Source organism: Crocodylus siamensis, chromosome 2 (assembly GCF_052110815.1).
Source record: "Crocodylus siamensis isolate JL-2025a chromosome 2, ASM5211081v1, whole genome shotgun sequence".
In the NCBI taxonomy this organism is placed as follows: domain Eukaryota; kingdom Metazoa; phylum Chordata; order Crocodylia; family Crocodylidae; genus Crocodylus; species Crocodylus siamensis.
Genome location: NC_143396.1, coordinates 54,692,995 through 54,717,705, shown reverse-complemented (window position 1 = coordinate 54,717,705; position 24,711 = coordinate 54,692,995). Strand labels below are relative to the sequence as shown.

Sequence of the window (24,711 nt, the reverse complement as noted above, 5' to 3'; positions counted from 1 at the left end):
TTTCTTCTTCATTTTCATGTATGGGAACTTTTAGTGGAGTGAATTCCTATATTGGGATTCCAAGAATAAATGAACTGCTGTCATTCTTACTTACAGCCAGAGTGATGTAGGATCACTATCGAAGTAGGCATTGAGAAGGTACTTTCGAATTTTTTTCAGAAGCACTGGCATTATTCTTATTATTTAACTACACTGTATTGCTCTCACTTAAATCTCATGTTATATCAAAATGGCTGTAATTGAGATTAGCTTTTATAATAAGAACTAGTATATATTCTGCTCAGTAACTTATTACATGTTAACAGATCTTATGGTACACCAGCAAACAAAGAACAGTGTTGTTCCTGTACTTACAGACTATATACTAAATTAAATTTATTTTATGCTGAAAGCAGACCAGAAAACAAGGCAATATTATTGATGATCCAAATCTTTCTCAGGTTTTACTAAGATGATTGTTTTGTCCCTGTATGTATTTCTCAAAGAGCAATTTGATCAATTTTTTTTTCCCCCCTTACTCAGGCTTTGTATCCATTGATCACCTGCCTGTTGTGTGTGAGTCAGAAACAATTTTTTTTAAATAACTGGCACATTTTCCTGCAGAACTGTTTGTCACATTTAAAGGTAAGAATCATTCTCAGTTCAGGAACTGTAAATCAATAGCAGTTTCTTACAATTGCAGTATTTTAATTCCAAATAAAGTTATTACTTGTTTAAAGGACACTGTGAAATAATTGCAACATTGACGTTTTCTGTGAGGTTTTATGTGGTACCGATGTTGGCGTGGCACATAAAAGAAATGTAACAACTAACTCCTTTCTGCTGTCTTTACATTAGCTTCATTGGTTTGTCTGCACAGCTCTGTCAGTAGTATTTGTAGTAAATGCTATTCTAGAACCAACAGAGCAACATGGAAGCAGCTTCCAGTTCCCAGCCCCAGCCAACTCCGTTCCAGCTGGAAGCTGTGCTCACATCAGGAAATGAGGAGCTAAGAGAAGCAGTGGCAGTGTGGGTTCAGCTCCCAGTGCATGCCTTAGGCGAGTGTGCAAAAAAAGCCTCATGCTGCTGATATGCTGCCATGGCTATCTGGCCTGCACCAGAGTGGAGCAAAGTTGTTCTGGCCTTCATCTTGAAAAAAGTTGCTAGCCCCTGTTGCAGAGGGCAGTTAACCTTTCATATATGCTGTCAGTTATGCATGTTTTCAGTACTAAACTTAGTGTTCCCTGAACTCCCTCCAGTACTTGATAGAATTCTAAACACTACTTGATTGATCTAATATACAAATCACTGATACTTGGAAAATGTGTGTCCTCTTGTTAATTAAATTATTTAATATACAATGTTTTACCAATTTTGATTAAAGTTCATGATTCCATTTAATATCTTGATTTAGATATTTTTAATACAATTGTTTGATCCACTTCAGCATTTTTAATGGTTTTCTGCGTTTAACAGTTTCCAAATGGTGTCTACATGCTGCTTATTTAAAAATTTGTAAATCCATGATGAAAGCTGCCAAAATGAAATACCGATTTTTTTTATTTATTTATTTATTTTGATTTTTACTCTCTGTGAAGGGTCATTTGTTTTCATGACATCTTTCATACTTTTCTGTTGCTTGTTGGTTTTTCGTATATTTTTCATCTAACATATTTCTAACAATTCTCTTGCAATGTCTGCTTTGATTTCTGTTTTATTAATTTTGCTCATTACATTAAATCAGTTTTTTTTAATTCTTTACGTGCTGAGAACTAGATTTTTCTGGCTTAATGTCCATTGCTGACAATGGATTAATTAAAACTATCAGTGCCAAGGAGTTTAATTAGTAATTGCACAGCATGCACTTAATATTTTGGATAGTTTTGTTAGATACTAACAGCTTAACACATTTACCTTTGGGCTCTATTCAGCAGAAATTTTATAGATAAGCTTCTGCAGAATGTTGTGGTTTGGGCTACTATGCATTGATTTAGCAGGATGTGTAAGTAGAGTGTGGAATCATTCAACCTGCACTACTCTTTTGGTGTATCTGGCTTTGGACTGGGAGTTCACTGGAGTGAATCATTAAAACTACAGCCCAACTATATTTCTGTTTCACTATGGCTAAATTTGTGCCTTTGCCTTTTGGAGCTAATTAAAATGCAGCAGTGTATAATGAGTAATCCCATTACTTTTTGAAGCTATGAATTGCCCAGTAAGTTCCTCTCAAGTTCTCACTCCCTTATTTTTATCTGATCTCCTCATGATAACACTTATATTTGTGTGAATTTACCAAGTTATATGCACAATACTAAAGATGGTTTACCCATTTGTTCTAGGTGTCCCTCGCATCTTTTAAATTATAATGGTCAACATTAGAGTTTTAGCAGGTTATGTCAGAGCACCAGTGGGGCCAGGGTAAACTAGGTAAATTAAAGACCAAAACAATAATATTTTCAAACCACTGATTTATTCTCACAAGCTTGCTTCTCATAAGTTAGGGAAAAACATGGGCTTTGCAATGTGCCTTAAAGGTTAGAACTTTTGGGCTATTTCACACCAGACATGGGCTTTCCAGTACTGTGGTGTTGTCACAGAAAGCACCCTATCAGCAATCTCTCTTTCTTCTACTGCTCCAGTTTAAGAATGTCCAATGATTGAACCTGGGACAGTATAGCACAGAGAAACTAGTGGTCTCTTAGATATACAGGCATACCTCGGAGATATTGCGGGTTCGGTTCCAGACCACCGCAATAAAGCGAATATCGCAATAAAGCGAGTCACACAAATTTTTTGGTTTCCCAGGGCATATAAAAGTTATGTTTACACTATACTGTAGTCTATTAAGTGTGCAATAGCATTATGTCTAAAAAAACAATGTACATACCTTAATTAAAAAATACTTTGTTGCTAAAAAATGCTAACCGATGGAAAAATGGTGCCGATAGACTTGCTCGACGCAGGGTTGCCACAAACCTTCAATTTGTAAAAAATGCAATATCTGCGAAGCGCAATAAAGTGAAGCGCAATAAAACGAGGTATGCCTGTATTCTGTAGCTAGAAGCTAGATCCCAGGACATCTAGGGCTTAGGGCAGTAGCAGTAACTTTCAGTTCTGTCTGTGCAGAAAGTCAGTGGAAATTAAGAATACAGAAATATATCTGTGTGATTTCCCCCCCCGCAAGTACTTCCCTGAATCAATGTAGTAGTCTGCAACCATGATGATAAAAAGTGGTTAAAAATATAGCGATCTGCTCTGGCCACTTTTTAGTAAACTCATCACAAGATAAGCAGGTTCCTTAAGTATGGGGATAGGGGAGTCTGTTACCTCTGCTGACCATTAGGGGGAGAAAGATTTCTAGGTTCTTCCTAAATGGAAAAAGGATGTCATGTAGAAGCAAATGATGACAGAGAACACTTTTTTTTTTTGCCTTATGGAATTAATATTAATGTCCACTGCAAACAAGCCATGGTATTTGAAGGAGCATTCACTGCCGTTGTCAGCAAAACTGTGTTTCTACTGAATAGAGTCCCTAGAATACAGCTATATGTTGTTTTGTGCTTTTTTTTCATCTAACATGCATGTGCCTCCCATTCTCATGTTTGTTATGTTTTGCTGTTTCACATTGCTTTATTTAGATGCCATCTAACAACAGTATCAGAAAACAAATAGAAACACTGCAGGTGAGTTAAGATGTTGTAATAACTCAGTAAAAAGTTGCTTTGTCTCCTGTAATTGCACTATTTTGTTCTTGTGTTCTTTGTTGCATTCTGTGTTTTGTTTGGTTCTGTACAGCTGCCTTCAGCACTATCAAGAAGCAACAGCTCAAAACGTAACTAAACTGGTCAGAGTTTTTTTTCCCTGAAGGACAAAGGGAGAAAGTTTGACAAATGGTCTAGTACCAATTGTTCTGAGAGAAGATAGATTTATGAGACTGAGCAACAATTTTGCAGCACAGTTTATTGATAAGTGCATGTTTATAGTAGGGAATAAAATACCTACATTAGACATTTGGTTATTTCTGTTTCATATATTACAAATAAAAATGTTTTGCCTGTGAGCAGACTTGGAAGCCTATTTCACAATACAAATGTGGAACTAATGTAATATGATAATTTGCAGAAAAACTAACTTGAAAGACTTTGACACTGTTGGTTTTGCAGGTTTTAAAAAGTAGAAATTGTTTTAGTTCAGAAGAAAAGTTTGATTTCAGTATTTAAAAGTACTTTTTTCAGTAAGTGACTACTATTTGACTAACATGAAAAAATTACTGTTTTTGTTTCTTGCCTTCACTGAGATATTTGTATCATTGAATCATTTTAACGTGTCACATAAGACCAGTGTACATTTGGGGGGTTTTTTGATTTGGTAATACTTTGGTAAGATTTCTTGACAGTTTATGTCATACCTTGCTGGTATATTAACCTAAGAAGATTATTAGGGAATAACACCGTTATCTTTGCAACAAAATAACTGAACAAAGTATTCCAAGTAAAACCCTAACATGTATTAGATAAAACTGGAATGTGTCAGGATTTTAAATCCAGATTTAAGGAGAAGAAACTGTAATTCTATTGTGTAAGCATTATTGACGTTTTGCCATAATTGCCATAATTTATTGTAATTAGAATTAAAACCTATTTCCTCCAAGCAAATGTGTTGGTTTGCCATCTGCTTATAGGAAGGTGATGAAAGTGTAAAAAGGCTTAGCAATAAAAGAAAATGATTGAGATTGACTTGGATTTTTCAGTGTTGCCTTTATAAACATGCTACCCTTTTAATTATGAGTGCTTATTAATTCTACAGATACAATGTTAGCAGATGCACAACTTGTCTGCTGTTCATACAAAAGGAAATCTTGATCTTAACTGGTTGGAAATAGCTACAACAAGTTAAATCTCCTCAGATATCAATAATAGAGAGATTTGGAACATTGTTCATCAGCTATTTGAATCTCTGCTTCCTTTCTCCTAATCCGCTCATTAGAAGCCAGTAATAAGTTTTTCTCAACTTCTAACTTCACCTTCCTTTTAAAATGGTAGTTTCTTTAAATATTATACTCAAGAACTATATTGCCATTGATGAGGGAAATTCAAGATAGTGTGTATTTTTGCTAAAGACTTTGACTGTATAACTATGAATAGACAGACTTGTTTGAGTGAACATGAGGATCTACTGTCTCTTGAAGTAAATGTTGGTAAAAGTGAAAACTGTTATCTGTTATATACATTGAGCTTAATTCAAGTTCCTCCTTTAAAACACACTTTTTCAATGAAGCCTATATATCCTGTATTTCCCTTCAAGAAAACATTAAAAATTACAGTCTCTCCACTATGCAAGTTAAGCAGAATGATGCATGATCTTATTGCTTGTAATTGTTATTTTCCAACCTTTTTTAATCCACATCTTTTTTCCATGGTTCTGATGGGAAGCCATATCTATTATTTGTTTGCTCAGTTCCATGAACATTCTCTAAAAGAACTTCAGGGCCTGGGTCTCTGTCAGGAGAGAGAGCTTTTCTTGTGACTCGTGTAGTCTTAGAATGGAATCCAGGCAAGATAGAATTCTTTAGCGTCAAGCCAAGGTTCAAAGGATATGGGTTCCCTTTAGTAGAATGAAAGAACTAGTAATAGAGACAGGAGATCTTTGCAGGCAGAAATCCTGAGAGTCAAGGTCAAGAGAAAAAGGACGGAACAAACTTCAGTCATGTTAAGTCAGCAATAAAGTCAAACTGTAGGAGCAGGTTTGGACGCCAGCCCTGCATTTGAACTGTGCTTTGTGAGCATAAGGAGAGCTGTACTCATTTTCAACAGCATTGTAGGCATAAGAAGAAGAAATCGAGGCAGTAAATTCCTGACGTTCATCTCAAAGGAAGGATCAGCTTACTCCTTTGCTCTCAAATTGACAGAATCATGCAAAATAATCTGAAGTTTGTATTTAAATGCATACAGTAAGGGAAGTATATTTTAATTAAGTTGATATTTCAAATATTTAATACATCGGACTTTTTAAAAACTATTTAAAATTAGCTTCAAAATACTAGAATTTTCTCTAGTGAATAAAGTAAGGCTTTTGGGTGAATATTTCAGCAGTGGATACTAACTGCATTTTAAATTTGTTTTACAGAACAAAGATCCAAAAATGTCTCGAGTTGCACTGGAATCTCTCTACAGATTATTGTGGGTTTATGTTATTAGAATAAAATGTGAAAGCAACACTGTAACGCAAAGGTATGTACACTTTACACAAAAGTATGTTACAATTTATAATTTATTAAAATTTTTTTTTATATAAAGAGTAATTTAAATTGACACAGGTATGGACAGGGGCTAGTAGAATGGTCAGTTGAATAGAGAGCCTATCTTAATAGTGGAGACCAACAGAACTTGCTTTATTGAACATACAAAAATAAAATCTAGGACGGCATATGATACAAAAGCACTAGGGGGGATGCTTTCCAACAGAAATGAAGGAGGCACAAAACCTAACTGAGTTTCCAAGTAAAAGTTGATAACTTTTATAAAAGAGACTGTATGATATGGTTGCCCGAAATTGCAGGGGATCTGGATTTGATGACTTGAGAGGTCATTTTTAATCCTGTTTAGCTATATAGTATTGTGGAACAAAAACTCCAACTTAATTATAAAATACCTATCTTTATTAAAGAAAAAATATCTTTTTCTCAGAAATTGGATTTGTTAGTAATGTTTGTTTCTAAATCCCTATAGCCGTCTCATGAGCATTGTATCAGCACTTTTTCCAAAAGGCTCACGTAGTGTGGTCCCTCGAGACACGCCTCTAAATATATTTGTGAAGATTATTCAGTTCATTGCTCAGGTAAGATCCCTCTGAAAGAAGCTTAAAAGACCAAATTTATACTTGGAGCAGTTGCACTGAAATTAGCAGAGGTACATCAGGGATAAAATTGATACGTAAACTTAAAAGTAATTACAATTAACGATCGGCTATTTATGAACAATGGCAGTTAGGAAAACTGAAAACCATTTTCCAGTGACCTAAATAACAGTTAAATCTGAACATGATTTAGTTTAGACTGAATGACTCCTGATGGCCCTTCCTATTTTGTGTGGTGAGATGTTGCGATGTGCGTTTATAACATACCATTACCATGGTATTTGAGCAGTAACGTATATAGTGTTTTAGATTGGAATACTGTGGCAGCACACTGTTGATGCGTGCCACTTTAAGGGCCAGAAGGCAGCAGCCAGCAGGTGCCTGATTAGGACAGCCATTTTAGATTCAGGACTGCCCATACAATTAGGGTAGTTCTGCTGCAGGAGGCTGTGCAACAACATCGCCTGGCCGGAGGGCTGCTGATATCATCTAGAAGTAAGGGAGGAGCTGTAGGGGATGGACAGGAGGCTCCTGGTCCTGGGCATGACCTAAAACTTCACCCTACTGGGAGTGGGTGGCCTGGTGGGGCTCCCAGTGGTGTGGGAGCCCCCAGGAAATGCCAGGCCAGTTACCGCCCCAGTGAAAGGCAGGTCAGGGCACCTTAACCCCTAGCCCCCACAATTGGGTGGGTTACCCTTTGTTTTGGAGGGCCCAGAGAGTGGACCTCAGAGAGAGGAAAGGGACATAGACTCAATGCCTGTCTGAACTTCCCTTGACTGGACCATGCTGGGCCCAGGACCGGAAGGGTCAAAGGGCTGGGGGCCCACCATGAGGAACGCTCAAGAGCTGAAGGCCTGGGGTTCTGACTGGCCTGGAGGTGGGCCAGAGCTAGAGAGCCGAGGGTCCCGGTGGGATGACCACACCCGGAAGGGGAAGCGGGTCAGGGAGCTATGCTGCCCAATATGAAGGTGGATGAGACCACTTGATGAGTGGATTCCAGGTTGTGGTTCAATCAGGAGGATTGTGGGGCCCAGTGTAGGGACCGGTGATAGTGAGAACGTAGTGATGCCATCTGCGAGGCTTGGGCTGCAGTGTAGGGGAGGAAAGGAGCCGTAGATAGCGCCCCCTGGCATCGGGGCAGAAAATGGGCAGCCTCCTGCTTGATTTAACATATATTAACTAATTAACATCAAGGCATGGCAGTTGAGAATGTGGGAGGTTAGCTCAGGAACAGGTGGGCGGGCTGCAGGGAAAGCAGCCCTGAGCAGGCCCCCTGTTACAGTATAGTATCTGGCTGCTTCCTGATCTTTCATGTAATGGACCTCCTACAACACTCTTGTTGAGAGTTAGGTGGGGCAGACCCCTCATCTCTTAACAAAATTACACTCTTAGCCATTGGATTATTCTTCCTTTCCTTTGGGACCACCTGTTAGAGAGAAGAAAAAAAAAAAGTTTGTCATCACATAGGAGCTCTGTGACAGAGCCAGGGATCGAATTTAATCCTCCAGCACAGTATTCAGATACATTAATGATGAGACAATCCCTTTACTTCCTGCAGTTCACTGAGTCACTAACTACCATTCCTGACTTTTGAGGGATTATAAACCAAGAGAAATATTTTTCAAAACTTTTTTAGCTATTTATAGGCTAGCAAGACATTAGGCTTCTTGTGTGGGTGCTGAAGTTATCCATGTGAATACAAAGAGAATCTGATGTCATGTTTTTCTTCATAGGAACGTTTGGATTTTGCAATGAAAGAAATAATATTTGATCTTCTCAGTGTTGGAAAATCACCTAAAACATTCACTATTAACCCAGAGGTAAAATCATTTGAAGTTTTTTTTGTGACTGAGCATTGGCTATGTTACTGTGACATTATTCATTGCAGAGAAATGTGTAAAAAGCTAAAGGCAGGTATTCAGTAGGGCTGTGTGAAACTTTGGTAGCTGATTCAATTTGGAGGAGACTTGGCCCCATTTGGGGACCAAATCTCCAAATCCAAATCGAATTGGGAGACCAAGTAAAAGCTTTAAATCGATTCAGAGCATCTAAATCAACTCAGAAAAGCCTCGGAAAAGATTCAGCCAATTTGCAGATTTAGCCATAGACTAAACAGGCAGCTGACAGTGCCTCCAGCTGGTAAGTTGGTTGGGGAAGGGCATAGGGGAGGGAGGGATTGGAGCTGGGGCTGGGACAAGCTGTCCAGCCCGGGGGGTGTTATTCGGAGAGAGGGGTGGGAGGTGTGGGACGTGGGTGCGGCAGCGCTGGGAGTGGGGGCTCTGCCCTGCTGCTGCTTGCTCAGCCAGGGCAGGGTGGGGGCAGGAATGTGGGCACGGTTTGCTCCAGGTGGAATGGGGCAAGCGGCAGCAAGGCATAGCCCCCACAGCTCCTCTCACTGGGGCAGAGGCAGGCACAACCAGAGGAGTCACGGTAGAAGCCCCCATGGCTGCCTGCCCAGCCCAGCCTCCTGGCACTTAAAAAAAGCCCTGCATTCAAGAGCTATAGCAGCGGTGATTTGGGGCTCATGGCAGAGCCGCCCCGCACACCGCGGGGCAGTGGAGCCCAGCTGCACTCAGCCCCAGTGGCCCCAGCTCCCAGAAAGCATATGGCACCCTGCCAAGGTATGCTGCATCCGTGCCATGGGGTAGCTGCCACAGGTTTTTTTATTAAGTGCCAGGACTAGGCTGGGGCCAGGCAGGGCAGCCATGGTGGCTTCTCCCATGGCTCCCCCAACCTGGGCAGAGGCAGGCACAGCCGGAGGAGCCACCCAGCTGTGCCTGCCTCTCCCCGGCCAATCTGAATCTGTTCAAATCAGTACCGAATCTTCCAAAGCTGATCTGGCCGAATCGATTCAGGACAGTGATCTGAATATCCAAATCCACTGTCTGAATCGTCTGAATCTGAACCAAATACTTCCCTATTCGCACAAGTCTAGTATTCAGCATGTTATAACAGGGTAGAAGAACTGGGAGCCTCCATAGGTGGATGTGGAATCACAGAACCAAGGGTGTAGCCACTCTCCCTTTGGCAATATAACGTATGCACAGTGAAAAGAGCTCATCGCATGTGTGACATACTGGTGGTGTGGCTGTGGCTGCTACCCTCCATTGTGATCTTGGATATCAGTGAACTCTGCTGGAGCTCGCCCTATCCTGTAAGCTCTGCAAGTTCACTGGCATGTGGCCGGCTGGAGTCTCTGCTTTTAGCTCTGAAACCTGCTGCTATTAGCTCCGCCCCCTCAATTCAGCAGCAAGGGAAGGAAGGCAATGAGTGGCTGGCCTCCATCAAAGCAGGAGCTGTTGTTGCTGCTGCCACTGCTACTGCTTCTCATCCCCTCCTTTTCCTTGCTGCTGAATTAAGTGGGGGTTGAGGAGGAGGGAGGGGAGTAATAAACACCTGTAGGCTCCAGAGCTGCTTGAAAGCAGGGACTCTGGGCACACCAGCTTGTAAACTCATAAGGGGACCCACAGGAGGTCTGGAAAGCTCACTGCACATGTAACACACAGCCAAAGTGGGCAGGAGAGGGAGGTGTGCATGTGTGTGCACATGTGTGAACATGTGTTTGTGCGACTGTGGTACTGCACCCCCTCAGGATCCGTCCCTCTAAGCCTTAATGTATTCACTGAGGTAGATGTGGTTATTCCCTATGATCCTCGCCCAAAGAAACATTTTCATACAGTGCACAGCATCTATACTATGCAAAACTTTGAAAAGATAATTGCTTATTTCTGTGTGATTGTTGCCATGTTTGAGGAACAGAGAAGGGAGACAATCCTGCTCAAAGAGGGTACAATAGTGACTTTTTCAAAAAATAAAAAATAAAGGGGGGGGGCAGAGGTTATAATGAGTAGCTAAGCAAAAAACGAAATGTGTGAATAGTTAAGCAAGATAGGAAATGTGACTAAAATTTTTTATAATTTCTCCTGTTTTTGTTTGGTGTTTTTTGTTTTGTTTTTTAACAACTCTTCCCTCTCTCTCCTCAAATAAAGAGGATGAATGTAGGCCTCAGAGTCTTCCTTGTGATAGCAGATAGTTTGCAGCAGAAAGATGGTGAACCACCAATGCCAACAACAGGAGTTGTTCTTCCCTCAGGAAACACTCTGCGCGTAAAGAAAATTTTTCTTAATAAAACTCTGACAGATGAAGAAGCAAAAGTTATAGGTCTGTGCTATTCGTTCGGAAGTGTCTAGATGGCTTAAATGCATGTATACGTACTTGCTTATATTAAAGCTATAAATTTGTATTCCATATTTACTTGTCATTTAAAAAAAAAAAAAGTCAGGTGTGTGTAAGAGTAATGAGGTTAAAAAATGTTCATAGTATATTAGAAGTGTATGAAATCTGGTGCAAGGGACCGCATCCTTAGTTCTATCTAGCTGCTTTGCACTTTATGGGTAGCACAAAGCAGCCCAAAACCTATCCTAGTATGGTTACTCGACCGTTTCCAGGGACATAAGGAATGATTGGGGTTGAAACTGTTGTTTTCTGTTATTTCCCTGCTAATAAAATAGTCTCTAAATGACCATTCCTGCATGTATAATTTAAGAGCAGAGCAGACATTGAGCTGTATTTGAGTTATTGTTGAGGGCCAGGTTGTCATCAAGACCGAAGAAATAGGAGAGCTAAATGCCATTTCATTCCACTTAGTTTCTCACATTCCTCCAAGAATAATTATTTACCTTTATATAATAATATAGTTTATTATTTTAAAGTGAAGATATTTGTGCAATAATTCAGTTAAGAAATTGGATATTTAAATACTTTGTACAGTAAGATACCTGTTTTAACTTAAAGAAATATCAAATATGGCATAAAGCTAAGTTGAAAATAACATTTTAAAGTTGAAAGGTGATGCTGAACTCTTTGACTTTTCAGGAATGTCAATATACTACCCTCAAGTCAGAAAAGCACTAGATAGCATTCTTAGACATCTGGACAAAGAAGTTGGGAGGCCAATGTGCATGACTAGTGTGCAGATGTCCAATAAGGAACCCGAGGACATGATTACGTATGTATCATATTATGATTTAATCATAATTATTGCCATATCCTTGTAATTAATTTCTGTGTCTTAATGAAATATAGTGGTAACTTCATCAGTACTGTAACATTTTCATTTTTATTCTGATGCTAAAATCTGCCATCAAAAGTATCAAATTAAACTGCGAATCAGTTCAATTATGCTGCTGCTGATGATAATGCAGTATTATTATTAAAAACTTTTATTTTGTTACCTGGGCTTTGAACGGAGCTTTGAAAAATTTGGGGATGCATTGCTGCAAGTAGGCTTCCTTTTTTAACTTTTCTTTGGTGCATAGGGGTGAGAGAAAACCCAAGATTGATTTGTTCAGAACTTGTATTGCTGCTATCCCAAGATTGATTCCAGATGGCATGAGCAGGACTGATCTTATTGAATTGCTAGCAAGGTAGGTAAAAGAATGCCTTCCTTTCAAAAGTTTGACTAACTTTATCCCAACTATACATTTGTCCAGTAAAAGATAACACCCTAAAAATTCTTGCTTCTCATGTAGTTCCTGGATCATTACTCTAACTGTTGTACCTAGATGTCTTTTAAAAAAGCTATATGTATAACTTCAGTCCCAAGGCCAAAAATATAGTAAATGTATTAGCCTGTAGTATTCCATTAAAAGTGTTATCCTTCCTCACTTGGCAGACAAAACAGTAGAGAAGAACTTAATCTCATTTTAAAAACACCTGAAAGATTGGATCTTGCACAGAAGAACAGACCTTTAAAGAGAGAACATTTACAGAAAACTAGAAGTTTATATTTCAGTTCCTTTGCTTTTTAGCTATGACTTTTTCTCATCACCATCTTTTTTCTTTTGTTGGTTACACTGTGAAAACATTCTCTTGTTTGACATCATCAGATCTATCGAAGTATAGCCGTAGAGTTGAGAAGGGCTTGAATTTTGTTTCTTCTAATTTGTTTCTCTCTTTCTTCCTTAGCTAACCCCTCTTTACCTGTATTCTTCCATTTTTTTCATTTCCTTGAAGTGAAGAGGGTATGAGTGCCACCCACAGCTTATTTTTCTGCCTCAATTATTTATCAGGGCTTATGATTCTGACCATAAATTGCATCCAACTGAAGGGCTTGGTGGCCATGTGGCACGGCTACTCATGGTGGGGTAGCTCCTATAAAATACCATGTTGCAGTTACTGTTTTGTCTGCTAACAGAAGTTATCTTGCTGGGATCCTCTGATCCTTGCTGACTTCCCGCCCCTGGGGCACGGGGCTGGACTCTGATCCTCTGGGGTCCCTTCCAGCCCGAATGTCTATGAAATCTGTAAAGTTGCAACCATTGAGGCATTGAATGTTTGGACTCGGCATGGCCTTTGGACTCTGTCTCAGTGGCCTAAAGGGGCCCCTCCACTCCTCCTTCATGCTCTTGCCTAGGTGTATGCACTGAAGGTTTTGGTGTAATAAACATTTGGTGCATACACTGTAATCCAGAGGATTGACAGTTGCCAACAGAGATGTAGCTGAATGAGGGATTTGCACTATAGGCAGGGGGAATGTTTATGTATGAAGTAGAACAGAAATTACCTTCCCATAATCAATGTTTTTGTTCTGCATATATTGAAAAAGATGGGGAAGAAGAAAAATTTAGCTCAGCTGATCAGGAAGTACCTGGAACTAGTAAGAGGGAGGATGTGTAAGCATGGCTGCAAGGGAGCAGGAATAAAGTCTTAAAGTAGGTCTTAAAAACCCACATCTTGGGGATCTAAAAGTGTTGGAAGGAATCCATTATAGTCTATGGCCATGGAACAAAATTTTAGAGCTATTCAGTGGAGTATGAAGTCTTAAGTGGAACAATGGGTTGGTTTGTGAGACACGTAAAAACTGTAAAACACAGCTGTGAGTTAGTGTCTCTGTCAATGGCGTTTTTTTTAAACAGCCCCTGGTTAAAAAAAGGCCATGACGCTAAAATTCTTTTGCCTCATGCTTTATCCACTGTCACATGGCTTCTAGTACTTCACTGTAATCCTGAAAATATCACACTCATAGTCGGTCTTAAATAGTCCAGCTATACATAGGATGGAGCAGCACAGTTTATCTAAATAATGAAATTGTCTCTGTGGGTGGGGTTGAACATTATCATGAAGAAGCAGCACCTTGGACACCTCTGCTGGGATGGGCTCTTTGCATGTAATGTACCAATTTCTTCACAGTCTTGACATAGATCTCTGAGTTTATTGTGGTTCACTTGGGCAAGGTATCATCAAGAACAGCTTCCATGTCCATGACCTACTTACAAGATAAAAGTTAGAAGGCATTACTTGCCGATGGATTCTTGTATAATATCAGGATATATGTTGTTGTTCATCAGTGGAAAAAGGCCATTGACAGAAAAGGAGACTGTCTGGCACATGCCCAAGTTAAGCCAAATGTGCACAAAAGTATAACTATCTTGATTTTAGTTTTAAAAAGTAACTTCTAATGCCTGTTCAGAAGTCTGAAGTATTTGCAGGCATTGCTTAGTCGCATACAAAAGTTTGCCCACCTGAAATTGTGGTCCTTTCTCTTCAAAATTACTTGATTTCACCCTTAATTATTTAAATATTATTGCTCTACTCTGCTGTGGTAGGAGCATATATTGTTAAATAGTCTGCTTGGGGGCTATGTATGTGAATGGGCAAAAAATTGAAAGATGAACTTCAGCATTGACAAGTACAAGCTAATGTATATGGGGAAAATATTCTCAGTTATACTCAGTGCTTGGTTGTGAATTAGCTGTTATGACCCAAAAGTGACTTTGGGGTTGTTGTAGATAGTTCTCGAAAAACATCAGCTAAAGTGCAGTCGTGACCAAAAAAAAAAATATTGGGCATCATTAAGAATGGAATTGAAAACAAAATGGAAAATATAATTGTGCAATTTCACAAATCCCTGGGGCACCTATGACTTCAATACTGTGTGCTGTTCTGCTCTCTGCACCTCGAAAAAGGATGTAGTAGAAATAGGAAAGTTACGGAGAAGGGCAACCAAAATGATCATGGACCTGGAGCAGTTGCCATACCAGGAAAGACAAAAAAAAAAAAAGAAAAAAAAAAAAGAAGCTAATAGGACTTTTCCATTTGGAAAGAAAGCAGCTGTGCGATGTGATAGAGGTCTGTAAGGATATGGACAAAATGAAGAGGGAACTGTTATTTACCAAGTCCCAGAGTACTAGAACTAGGGGGTACTCACTGAAATTAGTAGGAGACAGGTTTAAAACTACCAAGAGAGTTCTATTTTATACAGCATGTATAAGTACTATACCAAGAGGAAGTACTATTTTATACAGTATTTGTTGCATTCATTACCGCAGGAGATGTAGAAGCAGATGCTATAGCCAGGCTCAGAAAAAGACTAGATAAATTTATGGATGATAGCTCCATTAATAGCATTTTAATAGAACAGTCAGGGATGAATCTCTAAACCAATGATGGTGGATGCCATCAAGGAGGTATGGCAGGGATGGGAACACTCTGGACTACTGGTTTTCAACACTTTTTCCTAAAAAATTTAAAATGGAGGTGCAGACCCCTTTGAATTGTAAATGTGGGTCATACTTTTGAATTATCATAATCATCTTTGCAGACCTTGTAGACATAGGCTGCAGGGTCTGCATATCACAGGTGGAAAACCACTGCTCTAGACACACCCTGTTCATATGGTCTCCCTCTCTAAAGCATCTACTGCCACTGTCAGGACAGGGTACTGGGCTAGATGGACTGTTGGTTTGATGCAATATGGCACTTGGATTCAGAGAGAGGTAGTTAACTGTGTTAGTCTGAATTCACGCAGAAGGCAGGATATATTTATAGACTAACTGAATCCCAGCTGTATAGAAGAAGTTTTTGTAAGCAGAGACTTAATTCATCAGATGCTGTGTGAGCAGAATAAGCTCTCTGCTTATGAAAGCTCTGCTATACATCTCTGATTTAGGTGCAAATCTATTCTGCTTTATGTTTGGGATACAGCTTCAAAGATTTAGGTGCGTTAATTCAGGAACAAGTCAGCCCTGTAGGCTGGAAAATAGTTCTGAAATAAGCCTTCCAGCACAGAAATACTCCAGGTTGTACCTTCTAAGGAGAAAAACTGACACCAGTTTACCAGTGCTAAAAGGCCTTTGGCCAGTGCATTTGAAGGGGTGGTCAAGTTTTCTAACAGAATTATATATCCTTAACAGGCTGACAATTCACATGGATGAAGAACTGCGTGCTTTGGCTTTCAATACTCTCCAGGCATTAATGCTTGATTTTCCAGACTGGCGGGAAGATGTTCTTTCAGGATTTGTTAATTTTATTGTGCGTGAAGTGACTGATGTCCATCCCACACTTCTAGACAATGCAGTAAAGATGTTAGTGCAGTTAATAAATCAATGGAAACAAGCAGCCCAGGTGCACAATAAAACCCAAGATTCTCAGGTATTATAATGCTGCATGCATTTTGTACAATTACCACTTTCTCTTTACTGAATGCCTATCAAATAAAAAGATTTTTGAAAGATAAAAATATTTTAATGGTAATTCGTTGTCTCCTATGTGATGGGTAGTTATTTTGTAACCTGATTATTCTTTTTGTATACTAGTTACGTACCCTTTTATCTTTTTCACATTGCTGAATTTGTTTGGTGTTTCAAAAATCAATTTTTGAAATATAAAAGAGTCCCTAGTTAAGTAGGTATAAATCTTCCATACTAAGAAATCACTATCACTTTTTTGGGTGAAAGTCGCATTCTGAAATCAGAAATATTAATAGGGATGATTGACTAGTTTGAAATAAACAAGTACAGATCTTATTATAATTTTATTTAGTCTGAGACTGGTTAGTGTATTATTTAAAAATAAGTTGCATTTCTTTGCACTTGTCTTAAGAGCAAGTAGAATTCCCAAAACTACACAAGGAAAGCTTTTCTCATGATTATTTTGATTGGAATTAGGAAGAGCTAGAAATCTCATGAGTGTTAATGTTATGAAATTTTGAGAACAAGGAAGTTTAGATTAATATCTAACTCTCTGACCTTTTTAGAATTAATTACTTGTACTATTGCAAAAAAATTGAACTAACACACTCCCAGACACTCTACACATGGTTGTGTGTGAAAATGTATATATTATGTATTTAAAACTGATTGTACTTTTTTTTTGTTTTTTGTTTTTTGTTTAAGCGTGGTGTTTCAAATGGAGCTGCCCACACCCTTCCCCTGGAGAGGACCCTTTATTCCAATGTATTCCATGTGGTAGAAGGCTTTGCATTGGTCATTCTTTGTAGCACAAGGCCTGCAACCAGAAGATTAGCTGTCAGTGTTCTTAGAGAAATAAGGGCCTTGTTTGCACTTTTAGAAATTTCCAAGGTAACAGCAAATGATTCATTTTGTATATAACTTTTCAGTGAAAAGTTACATGATGGGACTTCTCTGGGCAGCTTCTAGATTCTCATGCATAGTGTTTTTCTTTGCAGGGTGATGATGAGTTGGCAATAGATGTAATGGATAGACTGAGCTCATCTATTCTGGAAAGTTTCATACATCTAACTGGGGCGGATCAGGTAGGAATTTGTGGGGAGGGTTTTGCTTTTCAAAAATTTTAGACAGTGATGCAAATAAAGTAACTTGATGTTTCTTTGTTTGACTTAAACACACAGACTACTTTACTATACTGCCCTAGTTCAATAGATTTACAAATGTTAGCTGACTGGAGCTCCTCCCCTATCAGCCATCAGTTTGATGTGGTCAGTCCATCACATATATGGATATTTGCACATGTGACCCAGGGTCAAGATCCATGGATTATAAGCCTCTCCAGTTTTATGAAACAAGAAAACCTTCCAAAACACTGCCCCACAGCTGTTAGCTATGCTTGGATGTTTGCTTACACAAGACTCCAACTGTTGTCTCCTCAAGTTGACATAAAGTAAGTTTTTTTTAGTTAACTGAATATAATATAATATATTGAATATATTCTTTTTAAATTAAGTGAAATTACACTGCAGTATTGCTATTGTTTCCTACTGTTTAGCCCAACTTCATTATTTTACCTAGTGTAACAGAAAATTAAAATGACTTGATTTGGAATGGAAATTTGATGCTATAAAGATTAAAATATGCTTTCTGATTATATTGTATTTTAGCAGTAATACATTTTTCCAGTTGAGTTTGCTATATAATACATTGTATAATGTAATCAGACTATCCTATTTTGTCTTTTAGTTAGACCATGTATGCAATATAGAATCAGTGAAGAATAAAATTAGTTAGTTATATTTTCTAACTGGATAAATATCTATCTACCTTTTTTTCTTTCATAGCAGCCCTATAAATGCCAAGAAAGTAAATACTACTACAAGCAGTGACTCCTACATTGGGCTCTGGAGAAACTACCTGATTCTTTGCTGCAGTGCAGCAAGTTCTACAGCCTCTTCCACATCTGCAGGTTCTGTGAGATGTTCCCCTCCTGAGACGCTGGCGTCTACTCCTGACAGTGGTTATAGCATTGATTCTAAAGTAGGTTCCTCCAGGAATTTTGCATGTTTCTAAGTAATTCAAAAAAGTAGAAATGAATAGAACTTGAAAGATGTTCCTCATTTCTCTGATGCTTGTGGTATTTGCCTGGGGAAAAAAGTTTTATGTTACTATAATCTTTTATGTTTAGAATGTTGGTAATGTTACTGATTACAACTAGAATTACACAATTCCAAGCCTAAGAGAAAGGTGATTCCCTTCTCATCTGGTTCCAGTAGTGCAGTCGATCACGATTTCAGGACTTTTGACATTTGCATTTTTTCCCTAATTGCAGACACCAGTTACTTCATCCTTGTTTCATATCAAATGCAAATTTTTCTGTACCTAGCAGTTTTTGAAGTTTTAAAGAAAAAAGGACAATGAAGGCAGTTTGTGGGGAGCAGCATAGTTTGATATTGTTTTCTTTCCTAGGTGTGAAGAGGGGACTCACCCTCAAATTTAATTATCTTCAAGACTGGCATGTTTAGCTTTATTGGCCTCTGAGGGAACAACTGCCAGAACACCAGTGCATACTTTCCATTCTGGGTGTAGATTCCTTTTGCCACTACAAAGGCAGTGTTACAACTTGTTTTCCTGCCAGCTGAATAAACTGATCATAGTTCTGCTTAGGAGCCTGAAGTAGAAAAGCATCCTAACTCAGCATCTGTCTCATCAACATTTCTGAATAAGGTCCTTCCAGTGTCCTCTGTCTTCATACCTGATGACTAAAAGAAGTCCTGGACTTGCTGTGCAGAATGTGATGTGATGTAGGAGAAGGAAGTCTCACAAATGTGTGGACATTCCACAATACTTGTTAATGGGAGACATTCTCAGTTGGTTAAGATGTCTTTGCAGATGTCTGCTTCTCTGTAACTAGCATCAGAGCTTCATAGATGCAAAGTTCCTTTCTAGGACTTTGAGCATTTTATATGCAGCCCACTTTGAGCCCATTAGTTACCTCTATAACAAATGAAAGAGCAAGGCAAAACCATCAAAAAAGGATACCAAATGAGAAGCCCTAAAAATATTTGGACGAAGTTATTTTGTATCACTACTTACCAACTCCTGCTGGCGATATCTGATTCTGCGTGGAAGTTTTGTAGAGAAATTCAGGTATAGTTTTTTCCTTCGGGCAGCAGAGAGGATTATTACATTTCTGAAGGTAAACTTGTGGCTCATACATCCCTCTAACAAGGCCTTGATGCTGCTGTAGCTATTTCTTCTATATGTGCTAAAATATACCCAGAAGAGGCCTTACAACCTAAAAACCCTCATGCCACACTAAGATCCAAGGCATTTGTAATCCCAAGACAAAAAGGAAACCCTCAAAGCCTCAGTTACAAGAGAGGCAGTCTTATTTTATGTAGGCATGAAGTATCTAGGAGGTGTCAAATTCTTTAAAAGGAAGGCATTGCTTCTAGCACATCATTTGTTCAGGAACCATAATCATTATCAAGGAAGCAGGTTTGATATGATTAGGAATGGTGCACAAATGTTCTTGGATCTTTGCTTAAATATATTATTCATACACCAGCACTATAGACAGAATATTAGGTTAATGGGCCTACCTTATGAGCTGTTAGCTACAGGTTCTGTGTTCCATTTTCCTATCAATAGACTTTTTGCTAGCAGAGCACCAGCCAGAAGGGTACAGAACACAGAAATATTAATTGATAGTGCCCACAGTCTCCAAATAACATTTGTCATTGTTTACACAGTGTTTATCATTGAGATTTCCACCTTTTTTTAACCAAAACTAACTGACTTTTATTTAAAGTGGATCATTCACCTACCTATATTTTGTCCAAATCTCATTCAAGTAAAGGCAATCCCCTAGAATTGTTGGGTCAAACGTAGGTCATTCCTTGCAAGTACTTCCTTTGCTAACAGTGGCATGCATATGTTCTATATAGAAAACTAAAAACAAGAAAAAAGATCTTTGGAGATTTATTTATATACATGGACAATACATATGTAAAGAGGTGCTTTAAAGGGTGCAGAGCAAACTATCCCAATGTGACATAAGAATAGGAAGTAAAACAGGAGGCTAGCTTGGCTAGATAGCATTGTCTTCAATGAAATGAAACTCAGAAAGGAATCCTAGAAAAAGTGGAAGCTTGGCTGCAGAACTAGGGAAAAGTATAAGAGTATTGCACAGGCATGTGAGAAGAAAATTAGGAAGGCAGAGGCATAATTTGAGAGCAACTGGCAGGGGACATAAAAAGCAATAAAAAGGGATTTTACAAATATGTCGAGTAGGAGGAAGACCAAAGAAATCTTAAGTCCCTTGTAGAATGCAGAAGCCATCCTAGTTACGGATGATGCAGAGAAGGTTGAAGTATTTAATGCCCTTTTTACTTCAGTCTTCACAAATCGGGATAGCTACCAGATGACGAGTGCTAATGGGCAGCCAAGATAGTTTAGGCTGTTTGACTCCTTTTCTAATAGAACAACACGCCAGAGATTACTTAAAGACTTTCAAGTTGGCAATGCCAGATGGGAAGAGCACCAGGGTACTGAAGTAATTTTGGAGCAATTTCTTTGACAGCTCTTGGACGGTTGGATGAGGTGCTGTATGATTGGAAAAGGGCAACTATACTGCTCATTTTTAAGGAAGGGAAGAAGGAGGTGAATTACAGACCAGTCAGCCTGGCCTCAGTACCTGGAAAGATTATGGAGCAGGTACTCATGGAATCTGTTGTGTGGCACCTAGAGGAGAACAAGAGGATTAGGAAGACCCAGCATTGACTCACCAAAGGCAGCTCATATCTGACCAACCTGATTTCATTCTATGATGAGGTGCCAGGCTCTGTGGATGGGCAGGGAGAGCAGTGGATATGGTATACCTTGACTTTACAAAGGCTTTTGATACAGTCTCCCACAACTTTCTCATTAACAGACTAAGGAGATACAGACTAGATGAAAGTATTGTAAGGTGAATACATAATTTGTTGGATCATCATTCTCAATAAGTTGTCATCAGTAGCCTGATAGCTAATTGGGAGGGGATATCAAGTGGAGTTGTCTAGGGGTCTGTTCTAGGGTCAGGTATTCAACATCTTAATTAAAAATTTGAACAATGCTATTTGAGTGTACGCTTAGCAGATTTGCACATAACACAGAATTGGATGGAGTTGCAGATACTCTGAAGGGCCAGGGCTAGAATCCAGAATGACCTAGATAGACTGGAAACATGGTTGATAATCAGATGAGATTCAACAAGGACAAGTACAAAGTCCTGCAGTTGGGATGGAATAATTACTTGTACAGATACAAACTGGGGGAATAATTGGCTAGGCTGCAGTACTGGAGAGAAGGATGTGGGGGGTTATAATGTACTGTAAGGTAAATATGAGCCAACAGCATGCTCTTGTTACAAAAAAAAAAAAAAAAAAGCCAACAGCTGTATTAACAGGAGTAGCTCTTAGAAATTAAAGGAAAAATAGAAGCTATGAATCTATCAACAATTTACAGTTAGAAATGAGATTATACAAAGGAAAAGAAGAAAAATACTAATAAATGTGTGAAAATATGATACATAAAGGCTGATGTAATGCCCTCAGAAGATAAATTTCCTTTCTATTAGCACTATTTCAAGTAAATGTTGTTTTATATATAAATAAATAAATGCTATTCATGGGATATTATGTAACTGCTTACTGGAAAACACCTTTGTTTTGTTTCTTTTTAAAGATTATTGGCATTCCGTCCCCTTCATCCTTGTTTAAGCACATAGTTCCAATGATGCGCTCTGAGAGCATGGAAATTACCGAATCCCTTGTGCTGGGACTTGGCAGGACCAACCCAGGAGCTTTTAGGTAAATATTTGATGGAACCGCTTTATTTCTAATTGATTATGAAGTAAATCATCAGAAATCAGGTCCTGGACTAAAATTAAAAACATGCACTTAAAGTACTATCTAACAGGATTGAAATAAGTGATTAAGGTTGCTTACAACACATTTACACGTGTGGTATGCAAATGTGCATATAATACATTTACAGTGAGGTAAACTGGCATTGAGATCCCCTGTTCTAGAGAGTAAAGTTTTTATGCTGTGGCTTGCGAGCTGCGGCCCAGGAGTCACAGCTGACTGCAGCTTGAATTGCTGGCCAGAGGACAGGTAAGAATACCCCACCCCACTCCCCAGGCAAGGGGTGAGCCAATCCCTGCACTGTTGTGGGCCCTGCAGAAGGAGCTGTGGCCTCTGCCTGGCTCTGAGGGGGCTGCAGTTTGCTTGTCCATGGCCACTTCAGGTCCAGCAGCCAACCGTGCTGCAGACCAGCAGCTGACCCACTGCAGCTGGTCAGCAGGCTGCAGCTTGGGGATTGAGTACCCATACTCTAGAAAAAATAGAGTGGAGAAAAAATGCAGTAGCATAAATTATTCCAGTCCAGGGTAATTAATGTATAGACTATATTTGAAGCCTAAGACATGTTAGTAGTTCTTAGCATGCTGTAGTTTTCAGGTGGCATAGTATCAAAGTACCACTAAGTGCACCAAAATAGTGAGCAGTTGACTTATGCACACAACTATGAATGTAAACTAAAAGCATATATTGTAGTGGTTTACAATTTTTTTTCTTTTAAGTCTCAATATTTTAAATGTAATTTTGCTTAGTCTTGTATTTAAATATGGTAATCTCTCTAATACTAAAGGCAAAAAACACTGACAGAAGATCATTTCATTAAAATGATTTTGAACTCCAAGTCCTTGATCATCTATCTTTAAGAAAATAGGTTCCACAGTCCAGACCAGTGGTTTTCAGCCAGGGTGCCTCAACACCACAGAGTGCTTTGAGATCCTTTCAAGGGTGTCACTGGGTGCCATACAATGTTGGCACTTCAGTATGCAAACATAATTTACTAAGTAAAAACCCAGAAATTTCAAACAGGAACCCATAGTGATAAAAACATTATGACCTGTTGTGGTCTTTTTGAGTTCTTTGCAGCAGAAAAAATGCTCTCTTTTCTCATTCAAAAATGAGTAAAAACATAGCTGGAATTTTCTGAGGGGTGCCTTGAGTCTAAAAATGTTGAAAAACACTGGTTCTAGACCCAAAATTATTCTTGATCACCAGTGAGAACTGTCAGATTTTGCCTCAGATTGATGGCCTCTTGCACTTTGTAGTAGTATTGTAGCTTATGGTTCAGGCAACTGAGAGAAGCAAGGTTTGTGAATTGTGGGAACATTTTTTATTGGGTCAACTTGTAGTTAGGTGAGAGAGGAGACAAGCTTTTAGGCTTCTGGAAACCATGGATTCTAAGACGTTGGTTTTGTGGTTTGTTAACTTCTCTCTCACCTCTCCCTCTGCTAACTTATTTTGACTCCACACCTATGCTTTCCTTTCAAAGGGACAAATTTATAACCGTAATTAGATTAAATTAAAGCAGTTATATTAATTTGTACTTAGCTTAGACCAGGGGCAGGCAATTATTTTGAGTGGAGGGCTGCTTACTAAGTTTTGGCAAGCCATTGAGGGCCTCATGACAGGCAGCCAGGGGCAAATAAATATTAAATTTCTAAATTTTTGAGGGGCCCCGCGGGCCGGATGGAATGGCCTGGCAGCCCACATCTGGCCCACAGACTGCATTTTGCCGATCCCTGGCTTAGACAGTGAGTGCTTCTTTCCTACATGTGATGGATGGGTATGTCAAGCCTGAAAGCTTAACTCCTTTTGTTTTTTTACTTTGTACTATCCAAGTTCAGTAAAAGAGAGTTTCTTGCATTACAGATCCTACTTTTCCACTGTATTTAGGTTACCTTTCTAACCAAACATCATATATATCTGTTCCAGGATTGCCTAAGAATATCTTCCTCATATAGGTGCTGTATATTTACAGCTCACTTGATGTATTCCCTGTCAAGTTTGTATTTATTCTTTAAATAATAGTAAAACCCATTCATACGGAAAGCTCTGGGAAGCCTAGTTAGATTTACATTTGTAAATTATAAGTAGCCAGCGAAAGAAGAAAAAATATTTTCCAATGCTAATTACTCAACAAGCATCAGAGCAGGAAAATAATTTTTTTTCCAAAATCATGATCAAATACGTTGCCTTTGATAGCACTGAACAAAAACAGTTTTTTCAAATGACCCCACATTCTGCTGATGATGTGCTTCAGGATTAGGCTTAGGAGTTTATAGTTGCAATGCATTGCAGTACAGTGAAGTTTGTACTGATATCCATTTGACCCAATAGACAGTATAGTTTCATAGTTTGTGTCCATCTCATCTAGATTAGCTCAGAATTGATGTCATCTTGTGTCAGATTTGCACGTAAATATTTTGTCCGGCTTGCAAGGCATTTCTTCCTCAATAGAAAGCCACTTTTCTTCAAATTTGATTGGGTATGCAACTGCTATGTAT

At 38.9% G+C, this 24,711-nt stretch overlaps 1 protein-coding gene across 5 annotated transcripts in view; it reads left to right on the top strand.

Moving 5' to 3' along the window:
• The window catches only part of FRYL (FRY like transcription coactivator), a 246,895-nt gene that overhangs the window by 116,370 nt on the left and 105,814 nt on the right, over positions 1 to 24,711 (top strand). For 3 of the 5 annotated variants that reach the window (XM_090035899.1, XM_090035897.1, XM_090035898.1), the window contains exons 11-23: positions 523 to 624; positions 6,106 to 6,209; positions 6,708 to 6,816; positions 8,568 to 8,654; positions 10,824 to 10,995; positions 11,710 to 11,842; positions 12,153 to 12,260; positions 16,029 to 16,266; positions 17,010 to 17,195; positions 17,303 to 17,389; positions 17,486 to 17,754; positions 18,149 to 18,344; positions 22,035 to 22,159. In XM_090035899.1, coding sequence (XP_089892025.1) covers positions 523 to 624; positions 6,106 to 6,209; positions 6,708 to 6,816; positions 8,568 to 8,654; positions 10,824 to 10,995; positions 11,710 to 11,842; positions 12,153 to 12,260; positions 16,029 to 16,266; positions 17,010 to 17,195; positions 17,303 to 17,389; positions 17,486 to 17,754; positions 18,149 to 18,344; positions 22,035 to 22,159 — 1,916 coding nt within the window. Of the gene's footprint in view, positions 1 to 522; positions 625 to 3,617; positions 3,663 to 6,105; positions 6,210 to 6,707; positions 6,817 to 8,567; positions 8,655 to 10,823; positions 10,996 to 11,709; positions 11,843 to 12,152; positions 12,261 to 16,028; positions 16,267 to 17,009; positions 17,196 to 17,302; positions 17,390 to 17,485; positions 17,755 to 18,148; positions 18,345 to 22,034; positions 22,160 to 24,711 lie in introns of all 5 variants that reach the window. The other 2 variants (XM_090035895.1, XM_090035896.1) reach the window with 1 other exon arrangement.